General features: G+C 42.0%; 2 protein-coding genes across 2 annotated transcripts; both read right to left on the bottom strand.

Moving 5' to 3' along the window:
• Window positions 1-1107: 1107 nt before the first annotated feature.
• On the bottom strand, window positions 1108-13000 carry LOC146633068 (26S proteasome non-ATPase regulatory subunit 11A). The gene is made up of 13 exons (XM_085351977.1): window positions 12901-13000; window positions 12105-12206; window positions 9918-10114; window positions 9402-9459; window positions 9000-9194; window positions 8766-8910; window positions 8589-8649; window positions 6949-7011; window positions 6690-6815; window positions 6533-6568; window positions 6362-6413; window positions 4251-4394; window positions 1108-2364 (listed from the first exon to the last, which is right to left on the bottom strand). The coding sequence occupies exons 1-12, from the start codon at window positions 12989-12991 to the stop codon at window positions 4252-4254; spliced, it is 1269 nt and encodes a 422-aa protein (XP_085208103.1). The 5' UTR covers window positions 12992-13000; the 3' UTR covers window positions 1108-2364; window position 4251.
• A 1150-nt stretch (window positions 13001-14150) lies between these two features.
• Window positions 14151-16830, bottom strand: rpain (RPA interacting protein). Its single transcript, XM_085351976.1, has 7 exons — window positions 16665-16830; window positions 16374-16565; window positions 16059-16131; window positions 15868-15979; window positions 15539-15602; window positions 14371-14511; window positions 14151-14258 (listed from the first exon to the last, which is right to left on the bottom strand). The coding sequence occupies exons 1-7, from the start codon at window positions 16734-16736 to the stop codon at window positions 14229-14231; spliced, it is 684 nt and encodes a 227-aa protein (XP_085208102.1). The 5' UTR covers window positions 16737-16830; the 3' UTR covers window positions 14151-14228.
• Window positions 16831-20075: the final 3245 nt, after the last annotated feature.

The raw sequence follows: 20075 nt of genomic DNA, 5'->3' as shown, positions 1-20075 counted from the left end.
GGAGTTATTTACAGTTAATCAAGGCTCGTCGTTTTCTTCTTTTACATGTGTCAATGTGGGGCCCCGGGCTTCTGCTCTGCCTGGGATGGGGGGAGAGAAACGGCCAGCAACAAACCTACTATAAGTTTTGAGTGCATGTGACATTCCCGAGAGACAATACAGGAGGATAATGGTAAAGCTTCCTTGCAGTACCTCAGTTTGAAGTGAAACAGTACAAAGTGCTATAGTTTGCAGTAACAGAGGGAGCTTGTTAAAAACTGAATGCTAATTTGGCTTTTTGCATACACAAATTACCATCTCCCTCACAGGCTCTTTGATCGAATAACACTGAATCTCACCACCAGGCGTCGCTGTTGAGACTACAGGGGTTTTTAATGAAAACGCTTTCACAACCGGCCTGATGTAATAGAACTGTTCTTACCTCTAACCAATAACCGCAGGATTTGTTCACAAGTTTAACACTTTTAACTGTGAAGCTCCCTCTTTTAGGAACACATGTAAACCACATACTTGTTTCTTTTTAGCTAACTATGTTAGCAAGTTAGTCTTTACTTTTAGCTAACTATCGCCTTTAGAATGCATGTTTGCCAACCTGAAACTGTTACTGTATCTATTCGTATGTTTCTTGGTTAACCATTCTTTGCTTTAAAGAAAACATCTTAACCATTTACTGGTTTTCCTTAGTAACAGAAATATACTTGAGCTTGCACCGAGTTTTCTCTAACTGCTCATAAACACATTCAACCTGAATTGAAGCTACTGTAGCCATTTCCATATTCATTGCTATTAATGTATCAGCTACCTTTAGCTAATTATACATTTCTTTATTGGAATTAGTAAAAGCAGATTTTGTAACCACTGCCTTTGATTGTATAGCCTTCTTCACATGCTAGCTTTTACATGGCTCACCCAGAAGATGCTCAGCAGACTCCCCTTATAATTAACTGAACAACTGTGTTCTTATCAATATCATTGTTTGACAGTTAGTTTACTACAGGCAAGTAAACAAGTTAAATGTCATTTTCAACATACTACCAAAGTTGCTGGAACAATAAAGAGTGAATGGGTGATTATTCCCAGTGTTGTAAAAGCACACCGCTTGCAGGTTTGACTTTTTTATTAGCATTTTTCTTTCTCTATGTCATATATGGTAAACCTTTGAGTCCTTGCAAAATTAAGTTCCCAGAAATGTACAGCTTTATTTTCTTCAGCAAAGCCTGCCCTTTTCTGCACAACCGACTCATCATATCTCAGAACACAGAGTTCACCATCAAGTCATATCTTAAGCCTCAAAAGCTCTTCATGTGACTGACCGAGCTCTCAGTGGCAAGGTATACTCTGTTCTTATGGATTATAAAAAAAGGGGAACAGTGTGAATACATCATCAGGCCTGGGATGAACAGAGGCGCTTGGCAATGTTATATACAAACAGGAGGTGGGAGTGCAGAGGGGAGGAGAGGGGAGGAGAGAGGAGGGGGTATTGGAGACCCCAGCATGGTGTGATGACTGTTCTCCCCTTTTCCTGTGGCATGGTCCCAAGTGGACAGAAGAGCAATTCCCTGTATGGTCCACAAATCCCAGAATGCCTTGTGAGTGAGCGAATGAGCACACTTAGGGTGAAAACGTTAAAGGGAGAGGGTGGCAAAAGTTGTGGTAAGGAAAGAAGGGCTGTTTGATGTCCTGTGGACAACACGGGGTCCATTTTTCACAACAACAGATAAAATTCAAATGTTCGGTTTCAGGGTTGGCTGGAAAATTAAACAGAGCAGGTAGAATTCAGATCTACCTACCAACCAACCCACCTTCACCCTTTTTTACACTCTGAGAACAGATCAAACATTTGTGTGTGTGTGTCTGTTTATAATACATTTATGTATAAGTGCTGTATATGTATTCTTTACTGGTATTTTACAAGATTCCCTGATGGCCAGCGCAGAGAGAAACAGGAACCAAAATAAAAACTAAACAAAAGGGAAAAGGAAAAGAGGCTCATCCAATTTTACATACAGTAAAAATCAGTGGTGGGAGAAAAGAAGAAAGGCGCAGTGCCTGGATTTGTCCATAGGGAGGAGCACTTTGTGTCTGATCAACCCCAATTAGATTGGAAGGAAGAGACAGTGACAGGAGGGGCGGGAGAGCAGAGGGCTGAGGGAGGACCAGGAGGAGCGGGCAGTCCACCCTGTCAGTTTGCTGTTCTGTTGGGTCATCTTCAGTGGGGCAGCTGGTTGTTTTGCTTGCTGGGTTGTTGAGTGTTTTGTGATCTCCTCATCCTTCTCCCCTCGTCCCTCCCGGGTTGAAGTGAAGCAATCGACAAAGGTCAGACTGGCCCACGTCACTCCAGACAGGAGGACAGATGGTGTCACTCTGAGAAGAACCATAAAGACAAACAAGACAGAAAAAATGATCAACAGACACCAGGATGAGGTTAGTTTATGTTTGCCTTACAGGCAGCAGGACACACCACACTCGGGACCAGGCTAGCTGCTTCTGATTTACAGAGCAGACAGAAACCGCTCTTCTTTTTTCTGTGCTACGTGCTGAACATTGGATTGGGCACGTCGGGTGATGGAGGGATCAGACAGCTACCTACAAGGATTGAGGACGGACACACGCTTTTTAACCTGTCACCTACATACTATTGTGCCAATGATAAAGTCATTTATAAAACCTCTGGACCTGTTACAGCAGGAGTTGTGCTCAACCTGTCACACACGTGACCCAGTACACAAAAACTCAGCTAAAGATACAGAACCAGAATCCTGGCTGCACAAACACACACAAAAAAACACAATCAAGAACAAGCAGACCTTCAAATATTTTGTAATCTTAACTTCATTGTGTGCAAAAAATCTCTCAAAAATATGTCTGAAAAATATCATTTGAACAGCTTCTGATGAATAAACTGCAAATAAACCCAGGTCCTTGTTCAGCAAACCTGTACGCCATGAGGAGGAAACCCTGGCTCAGCGCAGCCACACCACCGTGTACCTTCTTCATATATCTCCCTCCAGGAATTTGCTGACATTTGTTATTCTTTATGAGTGCTAGGATCCTTATTCTTCATACTGAGACAGTGATTTTTATTCTCTCTGTGATAAATTAAAAAACTGCAGTGAAAAAGTAGCCGGTAATACACACGAGGAATCAACACAACAATAGTTATAGTCTGCATCGCTGTGTGTTTTCACAATGAGGCAAAACTTTATTTATATAGCGCCAAATCACAACAACAGTAGTCTCAAGGTGCTTGAGGTAGAGATTTTCTGCTGAAGCATAAATCTGCAGTTAGTGACACTGGTGACTTTTGCTTTTTCAGCAGTTTTTAATGACAAGTTTAAAAATTTACAATCGTTCTATAAGTGTGTATTTACGTGTTTGTATTATTACTGAACTACAATAACTCAAAGAATGGACTATTTTGACATCGACGTGTACAAAGTGTTTTGAAATGCATAAATGAAACCTGGTTTTTTGTTCATTTTAGGAAACATAAAAAAAGGAAATCATCAAAAAATATTTGACTTTAGCCGTGTTTTCTCCTGCTGCGTCGCATATCAGTCTGTATTGACTGAAAAACCCGCAAAACATTAATTAATTATTCAATCAATTTTCATCAGCTACCAGAATAATTGATGAAATCATTAAATCCTGGAGAACTATTCACTCAAACGATTCCCAATCTTACCTGTCAAAACACATTTTAAAACCTTTAAATCTCATCTCGTCGTCCATCAGTCCAAAACTCCAAAGAGGCTCAGTTTACAGCGATGAGATGGAGGTGAAGCAGTAAACACTCACACTAAACCGCTAACTACAGGACCTTCAACTCGCTGTGAGTCAATAATGATCATGCTGAAGGCAAACACCACACCCAGACTCACAGTTGGCAGGTGAATACGAGTTATGTGACAGAAAGAGACGGCAGCGGCATCTAACTGAACCCCTGGTTCTGATCTTTAATTCAGTAACAAACAGGCTGACGGAGGTTTTCTATACCTTACAGTAAACAGGTCAGAGTCACCACAAAAGTTTCATTTTTACAGGATTGCTCTTGGCCTCCTTTAAATCTGCAGAGCCAGACACACATTTTACTGATTCATGGATTCCAAATATTTAGAAATTAAAATAAAATTCATACTTTGGAGAGTAACTCACTTTATTGTGTAGTTACTTCATCACTGCTCAAGACTGCTGGAATGAAGTAAAAGCATCTTTCTACAGTGCATGTGAATGATCTCAATCAGACTCACCTTATGTAAGCTTCTTGGCTTTGTTGTAGAGAGAGTCCACCACTTTGCTCATGTTCTGAATGGTCTCTAGTGCCGCCTCGTACGTCTTATCCACCACCGGCTCATCAAACACAATCAGGACGCCTTCACCTTGGTCCAAAATACCTGTGGAGTAGGAAGGAGTGAAAGCAGGAAAGAGCCACAAAACATCATTATTTAAAGAGGAAAACACTCGTACACAGTGATGTATAGAAGACCTGCATCAGGACTGGGACTGTGAGTGAACGTTATAAACCATACTGCACAATTAAATTCTATTTTTAAAAAAGACCTTTGATCAGGGACAATTAATGTTTGAACATAAATAGACAGCCGTCAGCTGATCGGAATATTTGCGGGCTTCTTGTTAAACTTTCGTAAAACTGCTTTAGTTGTTATATATATGCAAACATATGCAAAGGTCAACAGTTATTGAGCTACTCTACCTGTAGCTTAAAATATTGTCCCAAGGACTTTGCTTAAGCAAAGAAAACTTAGTGTATCAGATATCCACTTTATATACCTCGCTCAAGAATCAAAGAACACTTGTAGCATCAAGTCAGTTAAACTTGTGGGACATTGATGTGAAGTAGCAGAGTTTCAGCTGATTAACAGCAACAATGAGACAACGTTCAAAACAGGACTGGTTTTACAGCTGGAAGACATTTTATCCTTTCTCATCTTTCACTAGTTTTGCATTTGGCTAAGGTGACCGTCACCACTGGTAGCATGAGGCGATACCTGAACCCTGCACGGGTAGTCCAACTACTCCAGGATGGTAAATGGACTGGTTCTTATATAGCGCTTTTCTTCTCTTCTGAGCACTCAAAGTGCTTTACACAACTTGTGCATTCACCCATTCACACAAGCACATTGTTCTAAGTAGCATTCACCCTCCGATGGATGCGTCGGAGAGAAATTTGGGGTTACTACCTTGCCCAAGGATATTTGGCATGCAGACTAGGGGAAGCCAGGAATCGAACCACCAACCTTCCGATCAGTAGATGACCTGCTCTACCGCCTGAGCTACAGCCACCTCATTGTCAGAAGGTTTGCTGTGTCTCCCAGGACAGTCTCAAGAACATGAGACTGTGGAGGCTGCAGGACACAGACAGTTACTCTGGGAGAGCTGGACAGGGACGTAGAAGATCCTCAACACATCAGCAGGATCAATACCTGCTCCTTTGTGCAAGCAGGAACAGGATGAGCACTGCCAGAGCTTCAAAGTGAACTCCAGCAGCCACAGGTGTGAATTTGTTTGACCAAACAATCAGAAACAGACTTTGTCAGGGTGACCTGAGGGCCCGATATCCTCTAGTTTTCCCTGTGCTCACTGCCCGACACCCTGGACTCCGACTTGCATTTGCTGTAGAACAGCAGAATTGGAAGGTCTGACAATAGCAATCTGTACAGGTGAGAGCAGGTTTACCCTGAACACCTGTGACAGACGTTAAAGGGTCTGGAGTAGCCATGGAGACGTATCCCGTCTGTAACATCGTTCAGCATGACCAGTTTGGTGGGTCAGTGATGGTCTGGGGAGGCATATCCATGGAGGGACACACATAGTTCTACAGACACCCCGACTGCTGTTAGGCAATAGGATAGAATCCTTGGACCCAGTGTAAGACCCTACTCCCATGCTGGTCCTTGGTTATTGTTGGTGCACGAAAATGCCCAGCCTTATATGGTGAGAGGATGCAGGAAGTTCCTGACAGATAAAGGAATTGATACCACTGACTGGCCTCCATCCTGGCCTGACTTAAATCCAACAGAACACCTCTGGGACATTATGTTCTGGTTACATCTCAGACTGTCCAGGAGCTCAGTGATGCCCTGGTCCAGATCTGGGAGGAGATTCTGCTGGACACCATCCATCATCTACAGTACCATTCTGAGCTACTATTGTGGCATTTTGGCAAAATGGACAAGCCCACTCCATCATTTATTACTTGTGTCTTTGAATTCAGCCCTGTGTAGGTTGATCGTTTTTATTTCCATCAAACCATGTGGCATCCTTTCATTCCTAAGACATTACACCACCCATATCATGTACACAACCCAAGTATTCATTGACAAAAAACGCTCACACGTACCATGAAACTTCGAATCCAAGATCATTTGTGATAATTTCCTCTCCACGTCTCCCTGCAAGACAGACACAGCATGAGTGCAGCGATCACAATATAAACCTTTTGGAAATACTTAAAGCAGGCAACTGGTGCATAATGAAAATGAAATACTAACCAGCAAGAGCAAAACCTTACCTTAGAGAGTTTGATGAGGGAGGAAATGTGTGCTATCTGTCAGAGAAGAGAATACGAGTGCTTATAAACACTAAGCAGTAATCAGCGCACTACACAGGTAGCTGTTATTCTATATGAGCCATGTTCATATCTGTCAGAAGTGACTGGAGAGGATTACCTGGACCCTGGAGAATGGCTCGATGACCCTGATGAGGTTCTGCTCCAGCAGGTTATCATACAGCTTGGTCAGGTGGGTGCTGATGATGGGATCATCCCGCAGCTCTGCTTTGTACTCTGTTAGTGCCTGGGGAGGGGAAGTAGAGGGCAAATGACAGGAGGGGGTTCAAATATTATTACAACTGAAAATGTAACCCACACAAACCAGTCTACTAACCACAATGTCAAGGAAAAAGTCATCAAACTCTACATACACTCACCTTTTCAAAGTCTGCCAGCGACCGGTTCTTGCTGGCTTGTGCCACACATTTCAGCGAGTCTGTCTGTGGGAGAGAAAGAGAGGGATGGATAACAGTAGAGTCAACATGACCGAACAGCTTTTACTGACAGATACTGGACACAAAACAACCAAGTGTTCACAAATATACAGTAAATCCTGCAGAAAGCCGTCCATTTGGGGTAAAATGGTTACTGTTGCCACGGCCGCCCATTCTCACACAGCATATTATGCAGCTCATGGTGCAAAGTGAAGATCACGTCTCTGCAACTCTACTGGAGGGATGGAACGTCATGCTTCCAAAACACATTCCCTCATTTGCTGTTGTGCAAACGCATCGGTCCAAAACCTCCAACAGGTGTTCAGCTGGGGTGAGATTAAGCAGCAACATGTGGATGCTACAAATACCAGGCTTATTTACATGTGTTTGTGCTACAACCACAAACACGGTTAACTGGGTCACTTCTGGCTCCAAAAGAAAGTAATTCAAAAGCAGACTTAAGCAATGCTAGCCCATCACTAAGGTCGTGTCCAAATTCATGAGGCCTCCTGAGGCCGCATTTGTAGACCGATTACGTCACAGCGACGCGCCGAAGGCTGTCCAAATTCGTAGACTCCGCCGAATGCAGCCGACAAATGCGTCCTCCTTTTCCCCGAATTTGAAGGATGGGTCGGGTGTGTCCTTCGTGGCCTACCATATCCCAGAATTCATAGCGCGGCCCAGCCAAACTCCAGTTTCCAACAATGGCGGCCGCTACTAAGTTTTAAAATTACTCATACTAATCTTTCTGGGTCACAAAATAAACTTTTAACATATTTTCAGGCGAGAAAGTAGTTGTGTAAACATCAAATATCTGCTTGGTTTATCAAGATATCCCATATTTGCAAAAGTGCTTCGACGTTTTCAGAGGCGTCTGCTACCCACCAGCTCGATAGCTAGCCGGGAGCTCGAGGGTCACTGATGCGGCCGAGAACGGCACAACTCCCGGCACATCATTTTCAGATCATCGCGGACTATCGCTGCTCGGGTTAAATGTAATATATAAGTCACTTAGACAACCTAAAAATGTTATTGTTGGGCTTTTTTCAGTGTTTTGTTTGTTTGTGAGTAAATCGGTTTGGCTGAGATTAAAGTTATTAGATTAGATTAAATAAAACTTTATTAATCCCCCAGGTGGGTTCCTCCTTGGTTTTTACACAGCTGACTAAACGTCAAACAGAAAACTGATTAAACAGAAGTATGAGACAGTCGAGAATTTACTCCAGTGTACCGTTATATTTTAGACAGCAAGGAGCAGGCGGCGGAGTTTATTAAACTCCACCAAGACAGCGGGGACGCTAATCAGAAGGCTAGACCGTCCAATTTCACGGCCGTTTACTTCCGGCCTACCCAACCTTCTGAGGACCCGGCCCATGTAGACCGCGAAGGCCGGGTCCTCAGGAGGATGCAGCCCATGAATTTGGACACGACCTTAGTCCATCTTTATCTGGATTACAGGACCATGCACAGAGCAATCCAAAGCTCCACATCCTTTTTGAAGTCTGGCTAGGATAGAAATAACAGTTCCAGGCAAAGTCTATTGTATTTTAAGTAAAATAAAAAGTTGAAACAAAGAGTGATACCTGTCTGCCGGCATACCGCAGAGCTAGCTTGCCGCTAATGAGGGCCTGGACATCTTCTGGCCTGAGGCAGAGAAGCAGATATGTCAGACACAGCATGGCGACCCCTTTGGAAACAGAGTTTTGTATTTCCAGTAGCTGTATTAACCTCTAAAGGCCCCAGTGATGTAGAGCACTTACGCATTGAGCATGATTTTGCAGAGCAGCATGTATTTGAGGGCTGTGATGGCTCGGGGGCTGTCGATGGAGTCGTAGCCCTCGAAGGCCTCGTAGAAGTAGGAGTAAGCCGTCTTCCAGTCTTTCTCCTCCGCTGCATGAATGATCCCTGGAAACACGTGAGCACATACAAATGTCAAGCTGGCAACGCTGCACAGACGCGCATTTTGATTTGTTTCTTGCTTTTACGAAGGGTACCTGACTGCATGTCTAAAGCTGCTTGTAGTTTGGGCGGGCAGTAGATGGCGTTGGCGGTTGTCCTAGCAGACGTGAGGGCTGCGCGGGCCTTGGGCAGGTTACTGAGGGCGTGGTATGTCTTACTCTCCAGCAGCTGAACCTCCACTAGCAGGGCCTTATCATCCATCTTCTTGAGCTCCTGCAGCAACTGGGAGCCTGGAGAAAGAAGACATGCAGTAGAGTCAGATCTCAGCGTGAGATTCTTCTTCAGACAGGCGGAAAACCTGGAGTCCTTAAATAAGGACTAAAACTGTTTTAAAAAATAGTTTTATAGAACACTAATATGTTTTCTGCAAGTTGTACACACAAGGTTTGTCTTGTCAGGCAAATTAAAAACTGAAATGTGAGGAGATTTTCACCCACCAAGCTGCAGAGCCTCCTGGTAGCACTTTGTGTCGAAGTACAGTGAGATGAGTCGAGCCTGAGGAGAGAGGAGAGGTTATTTCTCCCCCTGAATGTAAACCTGAAAAACTGTTAATTTCTGCTGATAAGAACATCCTGGGATATGTAAAGGGTGATGAGCTGGGTTCCTTTGCTGCTCACAATCCAGATTATTGAGATTTAGTTTGTAGCTCTGCTATATGTTATTATTAGGTTCCCATGGGTAAAAAAATAAAGTGCTGTACAAATTAAGTTATTATTATTACTCTCTGGGTGTCTTCCAATCCTGATCCTGGTCTTCTTCCTGTTAAAAGGGAGTTTTTCCTTCTCACTTTTTCTTTCCCACAAGAAAAGACTAGACTATAATAAAAAAGGGAACTAAACACATCCGCCTGTTCACAGAGCGTTACTGCTCGCCCAAATAAACGTGAAAGGTAAAGACCCGGCCACTGAACAAAGTGATCAGTGCAGTTGAGGCATAACGGCAGCACATCTCACCTCTAGCGCCTGTCTGAGGAAGGTCCTCTTCTCAGCCTTGGCCCACTCTATGCATTCAAGGCAGAGCTCTACCTCCTGACCCGTGGCAGCCTCCATGTCCAGGAACAGGTCCAGCAGGGAGCGGACCAGCCGGGCTGCCTTGGCCTTGGAGATGGAGTTGAGGAAGGGCCGGACATATTTTAGCAGCCCCCCGAGCTCTGAGAAGAGGATAAATAGAACAAAATTATTTATCTGGGCAAATAAAAACAAACTGCAATTTCAGAAAAAGGCAACTTCAAACTGTTTTCTCAGTAATGGAGGAAAAAGCTAAGTCTGTTACTTTTAGATTTCAATAAAGCCACATGTCTTATGATTCATCTGTAAGTCACAAACCTCAATGTTTTCTGTCTTTGGACTCAACCGACAACTTAAAAGAATGGCCTGTGTCATTCACTGCTGCCAATAAAAATACAAACTCGATCCTTTAAAGTCCTCAGCAGTTGTCAGCATTCAGGTCTTTCAGGTCATTCAACATCGGACACCTACACCCAGGCGACCCAGCAAAGGTTGATCAGACCCCAGCCTGCATCCCAGCAGCAGCCACCCATGGATCAGTCCTCTTTATCCACAGCCACCTTGTGGCCTTCTCTGTGGCTTCACCTACAGACCAGAAGGCGCTCTTCCTAGCCACTCCTGTTAGGCCCAGTTGGTTTAGGACTTTGCAGAGTGAGCACCCTGCAAAGCCTCTGCAGCCCACCTCTCTACTAGCTCCTGGCACGTTTCCTTTCATTTGCCTCTTCCATATGTTCTTCCCTGGATCAGTCATGGCAGATTTCATGGCAAAAATCAGTCACCTTATGTTGACCTCATTGTGAAAACGTCATGGAGTTAATGACAGATGTGAAGGAGATTTTAGGTTCTCCTTAAAGGCTTTAGACAAAGAAAGCCTCATAGGGGACAGTGAATTTTGATGTTGTGGGTCTGAAGTGTTCAAACTACTTTGTCCCAATGTCGAACTACAAAAAGCACAGTTTCAATGCCTATATTATCATAGTCGGTGTTTTATTCTGGTTACACAAACAAGGAAACTCAAACATACCACTTCATTAGCAGTCAAATCAAACAGCTGTATTAAGAAATGCTGCTCACGTAATCTCTTTTCTGCTACCATTAGCCACATGAACTTTTTTCTTATAAAGGCTTTCATTATCTCAGCAGTCAGTTAATTAATGATCACCCTAAAACATGGCAAAAATTTCACTTTTATCGTTTCAAATGAAGTTTCTTTCAGTTGCTGCGTCCACAGCAGCTGGATCTACATCCTTGACGTGATTTTCTTCCCACTTCCTGACACAACCCTCGCAGGTATTTATAACTCCTCCTGGTCTCGAACCCAGGACCTGTCATGTGTTAGATGAATGTAAACATTTACACTACAGAGCCCACCACCATCATATTTAATACAATACCAAACAATTTCATAGCAAGCTGATTTCACGAAGGTTCAGAATTCAGCTGTGGGTGTTCAAGACACAGGCCTGTCAGTATACTAGGAAGTGACAGAACTCATTGACATGATCGTCTTCGTCACTTATATATTATACTTCTGCATCAGATCTACATCACAGCTTACATTAAAATTCGAACCCAATTGTTTCCCGCAGAAGCCTAAATCAAGCTTCAGTAGTGTTGCCTATTTGCTTCCCTGAACAGCGAGTTTTATTAAACCTAGCTGTGACCTGTGTGACACCATTATGTCCAGAGATCTGGCATCTGCCCATGTCAGCCGGGAAGCCTGTAAACATGTTGGTCATTCCAGTCCTGCTCACACTGAGAGGGCAAAAATATAATTTTTCATCCAGTCTCTTTGCCTTTCAGTGGTCCAGTGAATCCATAACTAAAGGGGGTAATGAAGGAAGCAATGAAACACCTTTCCTAACTTCTGGTTCACTTCATTCACTCACTTATGAACCTTTCTTAGCAAACCTGATGATTCAACCAAACCCCTAGACCAGAACAAACTCCTAGGACACACAACAATCGTACTTGATCAGGTTTTTCAGGAGTTTGCTCAAAGGTTTCATCAAGACGCCCAAACAAGAGTTGGTTAAAGTTGGTTTCCTATTGGTCTAGCTGCTCAACATTCACAACGTATGTAAACAAATCATAAACAGTGTGTTAAAAATCAGGACACTGCGTTGTGTTTACCTGCGGCCTGTCCCGTCTTCGCCAGCAGCCCCCCCAGCTCCAGGATGCTCTGTTCTTTGACACGCACCGCCTCCTCGTCGCTGTCCTGGATGTCCCGCTTCACTACAACACACATAATGATGATGTCATCTGATCCGTGTTAACGTGAATCACCGCGATATACAAACAGTGAAAATGCAGATGTCCCATTACCACTCCGTCTCTTAACGCTACAAGATATAGCTATCATGAGCGGAATGAGGTGGGTGGCGAGCAGCCAAGAGGCTCCAGAAGCTGCGAAATACCGGAGCTGTCACAGTGAAACAATAAACGGCATTGGCGACTAAACCGCTAAGCCTTTACAAACGACAGAAAGAATCACAACCCCGCACTGACATGCGTTATGATTAAGACGGTGATATTAGGCAACAAACTCATTTTCACTTAAGTTTCTTTGTCGGCCTGTCATCTGACTAGACAAGGGATAGCTGCTAGCTAACATTAACTAGCCAGCTGTCACCCAAGTCACTGTCAAATGAATGAGCGGGGTAGCTAACATTAGCTTGTCTAATAAGCTAGCCGGTATATTGCTAGCCGGCTAGCCCGCTGCTGCTGACTCACTGTGCAAAGCAGTCGGCAAAAAGACACGGGCAGCACTGAGCTAGCTAGCTCGCGTTAGCTTAGCCGCTACCTAGCGAGCAAAGAGCAAGCCTGGCTAACTGAGCTGCTCCAGGACTGATGGAGCAAAGTAAAAGGCTCTGTGTCTACTCGTGAAATAACTTTCTCTCTAGCGCCACGTTTTGCGGAATATATTTACCTATTGAATGTAAGATATCAATAGAGGCATTCCGGTCTGTTCCAAGAAGAGACTGTGCTCTCTGAAACTCAGCCACTGCCGCGGCTGCCATCTTTCCTCTGCCTGCCTCCGCTCCACTTGGCTGGTGGTTTTCCGGTCAGGTCGTTCACAGGGTTGGAACAATGTCTCCCTCTACAGGTCGCGCCCAGTACTACGCTGGGAAACGGCGCTTGGAAAAGTTTCACGGCATATTAAGCTCTAACAGCAATGCACAGCATTAACTGTCTCATTTGTTAATTATGTTTTAACAATTTTTAACATACATGTTTCCTCCAGTCATTAATGCAGAGCGTTAATGACTGGGGCTGCAGAGCCTCAACGAGGCCATTTCTGTGACAAGTTTTTTTAAAATGCTGAGGAATGGGTTTTTACGCAGCAAGGGAAAGACTGTATATTAAAGATGGACACATATTCCAGTTTTCAAACCAATGCGACGGGGCTTTAAACCCCTTTCTCTTGTGCAAAAAACACATCACGTGTTACAGTAGTGTCCTCAATAAACACTTTGCTGATGGGCTCAATTTTCAGTTTTAACTCATACTGAACACAGCATGGTTTATATGTTCTAAATGATGGTACCGTGCAGTGCACTCATTTACACAAAAAACTACACCACTCAGGTTTTACAAAGGGACTTTCCAAACCAGGGAGTTAGCAGAATGTAGCTACATCCTTTACATACAGTAAAGGTGCAAATATTAACTTTTTCCCCATAAAGACAACATTTAACTGCTTCCACTTTACCCTTAACGGTGAGTTTTGCCATCTGAGTATATCAATAAAGACGTGATTTGACCATTAGAATCGTTTCTGGGTTTTTCCAGTGGTAGCTGTATATGCAGAGACCAGTTTGACTAACTTCTGATTTAAAACCAGTCATTTTGTTCTACAAGCATGAAAGAAAAAAAAAAAGTAAAACTCAAGCACGATTATTGTTTAGAAAACCAACACTGTTTCTGTTTTGCTCCTAGTTTTTGGTGAAGTTTAGCAGTGACAGCTTTGCCATTTATGATATGCTGTGTAAACTCAGACAAGCGTAATAATGTTAAACTGTCTAAATTGTATATATTGTGTATATTTTTTGTTTTATTCTTGATTTTATTTTCATCATGACTGAGATAAAGTGAGAAAATCAGAGCTCGACTCTACCGAGCTAAAAAAGTAAAGAAAAGAAACGTCATCATCCGTTTAATATACAAAATTGCCTTTATTTAATAAAATATACAAAGAGCACAAAAAACTCAAAATCAAATCTCACGAGTGGAGTCACTCATGACAGCCGTCTGCGTTCACAGGACGATGGATAGGTAGTCACAAACCTAAAGTGAGAGTAAACGAGAACATCTGGATGTTTTAGACCGACAGCACCTCAAACTCTGAGACGTTAATGACACTTGACGTGCGAGCTGTGTGGATGAACGGGCACCATACCTTGCAGCTTATCATGAGGTTGGGAGAGCCTTCTATGTTAGGAGCTACAGAGAACACCGGGTTGTGGAGACAGTCTTCCATGTGCTCCGACACCCTGGACTCCAGAAGATGCTGCAGGACATCAGGAGTGATGCTCTGCTTCTAAGGACAATGCAGACATTTCATCATGTTTCCACTTTCTCTCCTCTTCCTTTACCTTCACAGGCTTTCAGCATATTTTAGCCACGTACACTATTTTTATTTTATTCAAATCAAGACAGTCCGTACAGTCATTCTAATAAGAAAGTTTTCAAATAAAACATCTGGTCCTCAGCAGGTTTGCCAAGTCTCTAAAAAGAACACAGTAGCTCAGCTTAGGTCTGGAAGGCTGCATATGAAGGAACTACAAGGAAAACCAAAAGAACAAATTCCTTTTAATACTACAAGTGGAGATGTTTGGCCATAACAGCTGTGAAGCACAGTGGAGGAGGGGTCATGATTTGGGCGCCTTGCAGTAACAGAGTCACACATCTGAAGAGTCAAATGTGAGGACATTAGTCCAACAGTTACAGCTGGGCTGAAACTAGATCATGCAACAGGACAATGATCCAAGAACAGCAACAACAACAGAAGGGCTCAGAAGAAGAAAAAATACTGAAATGTTGTGGTAGAAACTTAAGAGCAAAATTCTGGTGGTAATACAGGAAATGATGGCTTCAGGTTATTGCAGCTAAAGGTGCTTTTGCAAGGTTCTGTAGTTGTATTTAGATCATTTTAAAAGCTTAGTTTTTATAATGGCCTGTTCTTTTTCATGCAACCATAATTGTTGTGGTTAGGATGAACAGGCTAGGGAATACACTGTGAAGGAATCTCCTCACTAAGGCAATCGAGCTGACACAGCACTGTGTGCCCGTACACACAGAGAGGAGCAGGTTGTCACTTTTGGGGCATTTTAGCCTAAATCTAAACTCGGGACAGACGGCTGCTGGGACAGGGGAAGAACACACAGGCCTACGAAACTGTGTCAAATTATTAAGGAGGAGAACAAAGACTGAATTTACGATGCAAACTGACAGAAATAAGGCTATCATGGACAATAACAGAGTGCCAACCAGCTATGATTTCTAAAGTTAGTGAAGCCTTCATAATGAGTTGTTTTTTTTAATAGATTAGAGTTCAGCAGACAAACCTTAGTGTTGATATAAACTCCACAGGGGCAGGAGATAAAGAAGCTGTTGAGGTTCAAGTTGTTCCTGTAAGATTAAGAAGCAAGCTCAGGTTGACTGACAGGATCGCATGCCAAAAATTCTGAATTTCATGTCAGTGTTTCATGACACACTCGGTGTGAAATGGCCTTCAGATTCTATTTGTGACAAAGAAGAAAGTGTGCGTGCGACCGCTCTGACAGAAAACATTTTAAGGCAAGTCGACCGCTTTAAATCCCAGTTAGAAATCGCGAAATGAGAAACAACCAATTGTTGCTGTCACGTGTTTAAAGCGATTGATTTCCAAACTCACGTGTGACATATGGGGCAAATAATACGCATCTCATCCATTCCTTCCACGACAGATGATATGTACTGCTGCTCAAACAGCTGGTTCTTCTCGTACTCTTCAATAATGGACATCTCTGCAGCACAGAGAAACACAGAGGCTCAGAATCAACAGGATCACACAGGCTGGATCTCCACTGAAAATACCCGTGTTACCTTCAGACATGAGCTCCTGCTGGATTTCCTCAAGCACCGCCAGTTCATCGTACTCCCTCATTACACCCAACATCTGTAAAGAAAAGTGTCAGACCAGTTCTCCTTCAGATTACACCAACTAAGCTCTCGTCTGCTCTCAGTGATTGTAATCAAGCCTTTACATGCAGCACAGTGTGAACGCCAAAGCAGTTTTCACATTATAAAGATTTTTATCTAAATTAACAGCTAAAAATGACCAAATAATGAGAGACAAACGAAATCCAAACACAGAAGACATTCCTAATAAGAAATGAGGATATGCTGGGAGAGACAGACCTCTGCCATGCCCGCAGGTCCCCACAGTGAGGGCAGTCTCTGGTCCTCGGACTGCAGCGCGCTCCACTCCTCCTCCATCACCTCCTGGACGATGATGGAGGCCCCGGAGCTGCTACACTGCTGGCTCTCCCCCATTTGCCGGTATTTCTCCAGCAGCCTGGCCCGACTGTTTTTTAGCCTGTCTACACAGCGCTTAAAAGCACAAGAAAATATCGCACTGCAGCGTTAGAGTCATAGCCTGAAAAAGTTAGCAACACGCTAGCTAACTAGCTCTCCGACACCTTGCAATACCTTGCGATATGTTTCTTTCCATGGCGGAGTCGTTCCTTTATAAAGTGAGCGGTGCCTGTGCAGAGCGTCCATCAACCGTCTGTGGAGGATGTCCGTTTACAATTGCTCTTTGAAACAACCGGCTAAAGTTGGAGAAGACTTCAAAATCAAAACATTCCGGCTTTACGCCCCGCCACCCGGAAGTTGGCGTGTACTGGACCGGATTGCATGATGGGTTATGTCGTTTTTGACTGAAAAATACTAAAACAATAGATAAATAAATAATAAAATAAATAAAATAAAAGTCCTGTCAGCTTTAAAGAATTGAAATAATATGGGTAATGAATAATTGGATTCCCCACATTACTCATATCAGAGGCAAAATATCGAAGTCTCTATAAGGTCAAGGATCTCATAAATCAAACATCATTATATACTCTCTATTGTTCTATTATACATGACATACTGTGTGGAAGTGTGGGGAAACACGTATAAGACACACACTTATCCAATATACATTCTGCAAAAAAGAGCAATAAGGATAATAAATAAAGCTACTTCAAGGGAACCATCAAATCCACTTTTTATCAAATTAAATATTCTCAAATTTAAAGTGCAAACAATGTATAAAGCAGCAAATAAATCTTTTCCCCACAACATTCAGAACTTGTTCCAAATAAGACCAAATACTCATGACCTGAGAGGAATCCTTGTGTTCAGCAGGCCAGTAGTAAGGACAAATGTAAAATATCAGAGCATTACAGTCAGAGGAGTTAGTGTGTGGAACACCTGTACAGATGAAATCAAGACAAGTACATCAATACAAAAATTCACATGATTGTTCAAAAATAATAAATTGCATGAATATAAGAAATCTTCCTCTCAGTGACTGAGTTGTCTCATTGTGTCCTCATTTTTTTGTTTTATATAGATCAAGGCCTGAGTAACCCAACCTTAAGTGTTCATTAAGGTGTTTGTCACATAGATATAAAACAAGCTCAGAGATTAAGCGGGTGTTATAGACAGGGTGATTCGTTTATGTAAAAATGTAGTTTGTTGTTGTTCTGGTTTACGTGCTGAAAATGGTTTTTATTTGTGTATGTTCAATGTGTTAGACTTGTACATAGTTAACCATATATGATCAAATAATGTTGAATCCTGGATATGGATTTGTAAGCAATGAAATTTGAAATAAGGGGGTAGGAACAAGAAAAGTGTAAACTTCATCTACTCCTTTTCGAGCATACGCATTCTGTAGACAAAGATATATTCATGAAAACTTGATGATTTTTAAGTTTTGTTTTTTGTTTTTTTCTGTTGTTATTTCAATTATATTTGCATGTTCGAAATAAATTATATCTATATCTATTATATCTATAGATTAGACACGAGTGTATTAAAATTTATGAAAGTCAAACTGATTTTACTTCATGGACCACGCAAATCCCACTTTAATCTTCTATCAGCATAAAGAGGTTTAATTGCATATTTAAGCCCTGAGATACATTAAAATAATAAGAAGTATAATTTCTACAGAGCATCTCAATGTTTCTACATGATAAAGAAACTGTACGGAAATAAACGTGTCAAATTTTAGAAAAACTTCTGGAAGGTGTAGCTCAGTGACTCGCCTCTAAAATTGAATGGGGGGGGGGGGGTTTAAGTCACTGTGAAAAAGTGAAAAAACAGGAACTTTCCTCTTTCGTGTATTTTTTAAAATCTATTTCCTGATTACTTTGGTGTAACATTAGTAAAAATAAATAAATAAATAAAGCTGTAAAACTTAAACAGTTAAAAGTCCAAAAATGTAATTTTTCCTCCTTCATGTTTTCCAATGCAGCAGGGCCAGAATGGAGCTTTTGCCGGGCCAATTATGGCACCCAGGGCTTATGTTTGACACCCTTGCTTTAAAGATTTCTAAACTGTGTCCAAACCACCATTTATGGAATAGATGTTATGAGAGAAAACACCAAAAAACGAATATAAAGACATGTTTTTACTGTAGTAAGAAACTGACGATATTTCAGAGGTTTTATTGGAGGGGTGCTTTGACCCTTTAAGATACTATACCACAAACAAAATTAATAAATTACACCTGAAATAATAAATAATAATAACAATAATAAGTTAAATATAATATTTCTAATTCAACAAAGTAAAACAATCAAATGTTAAAATTTTTAAAAGCTTTCCTGATCTGTTATACAGTAATGCATATACTATTATATATTGTACATATATTTATTAGTCTTAGATTTAGCCATTCTTATATTTTGCTTGTTTTATGTTATTGTATTTTTGCACAACTCTGTTGCTTGTGAAGCTCGCACACAAGAATTTCACTCACATGTACTGCACCAGTGTACCTGCACATGTGACAATAAAAGTGATTTGATTTATTCAGCTGTTGACACACAGGCTTGTGTCATCCTCAGTCTCCTACACTCATTTAAATCCTAAAATTACTTCTGCTCATTGCCAGGTTAACTACGGGGCCACAGGAAAGGAAAAAAGATGTCGCTGGGCCAACTGGGAACCAACCAGGATGCAGAAATGTATCTGGCAACAGTTTGGTAATTTAAAAAAAGTTTTGTTCACTGAACAAACTGTAATTAAAGACAATTGTAAGTTGTAACCTTAGTGGAATAAGCTGAGGGTTATACCACAAGACACAGGACAAAGGACCAGGGAGAGTTGACACAATGGTGCAAGAGGTGAGCCTGAATACTGCTTTGTTTCGGCATCCTGAATGCATCATGCCACAAAGCATAAGCTCAACAGCAACGCACTGATTGCTGATCAATACTGTATCCCCACTGTGCTTCATTGTACCTTTAAGAATATTGAAAATCATTAAGCATCTGATCCATAAATCTGAATATTGATTTATTTGTCATATATTCATACAGTCACCCATCAGCTGTGCTTTACTGTGTATCTTATTCTTTGCAGGATTTAGATAAAGCTTCCTCTTTAAGAAGCTTTACAAAAGTCCCTCCTCGTGTGCACTCAGTGGCCTCTGTTGCCCGTGGGTAGAGCTGTATTTGGGAAGAGAGCCATTCAGATAAATCCATTTTCCAGCTCACTGCCTTTTTACGGAGTCTGGATCATGGATGAAAAAGTGTTACTGCTGTTGGAAAACAGCTGTACAGGCTGATTTTACACTGACTTTCATCTGGAGAGAGACTGCGGGAAGCATCGGGTTTTGGTGTCTGCTGCAGAGTGTCAGGGAAGTGGCTGCAAAAGGGTTTGTGATTTTCCTCCTGATCAGTGCTGGTTGTCATTTTTAAATAATGTCATAACTAAGTACATTTTGGAAATATCTGGGTAGTGATTGGCTGAACTGACAAACTGATTATTGTCTCATTATCTTCTTTCAGAGTTACACTAGTTTTCCTTTTTTTTAAAAGCATTTTGCTGTTCACTGACTTC

The sequence above is a fragment of the Diplotaxodon limnothrissa genome, linkage group LG4 (assembly GCF_057381915.1).
Source record: "Diplotaxodon limnothrissa isolate DT_005_m linkage group LG4, D_limnothrissa_male_GT1.1, whole genome shotgun sequence".
Lineage (NCBI taxonomy): Eukaryota > Metazoa > Chordata > Actinopteri > Cichliformes > Cichlidae > Diplotaxodon > Diplotaxodon limnothrissa.
The sequence above is the reverse complement of the archived record's forward strand: the minus strand, read 5'-3'. Positions and strand labels throughout refer to the sequence as shown.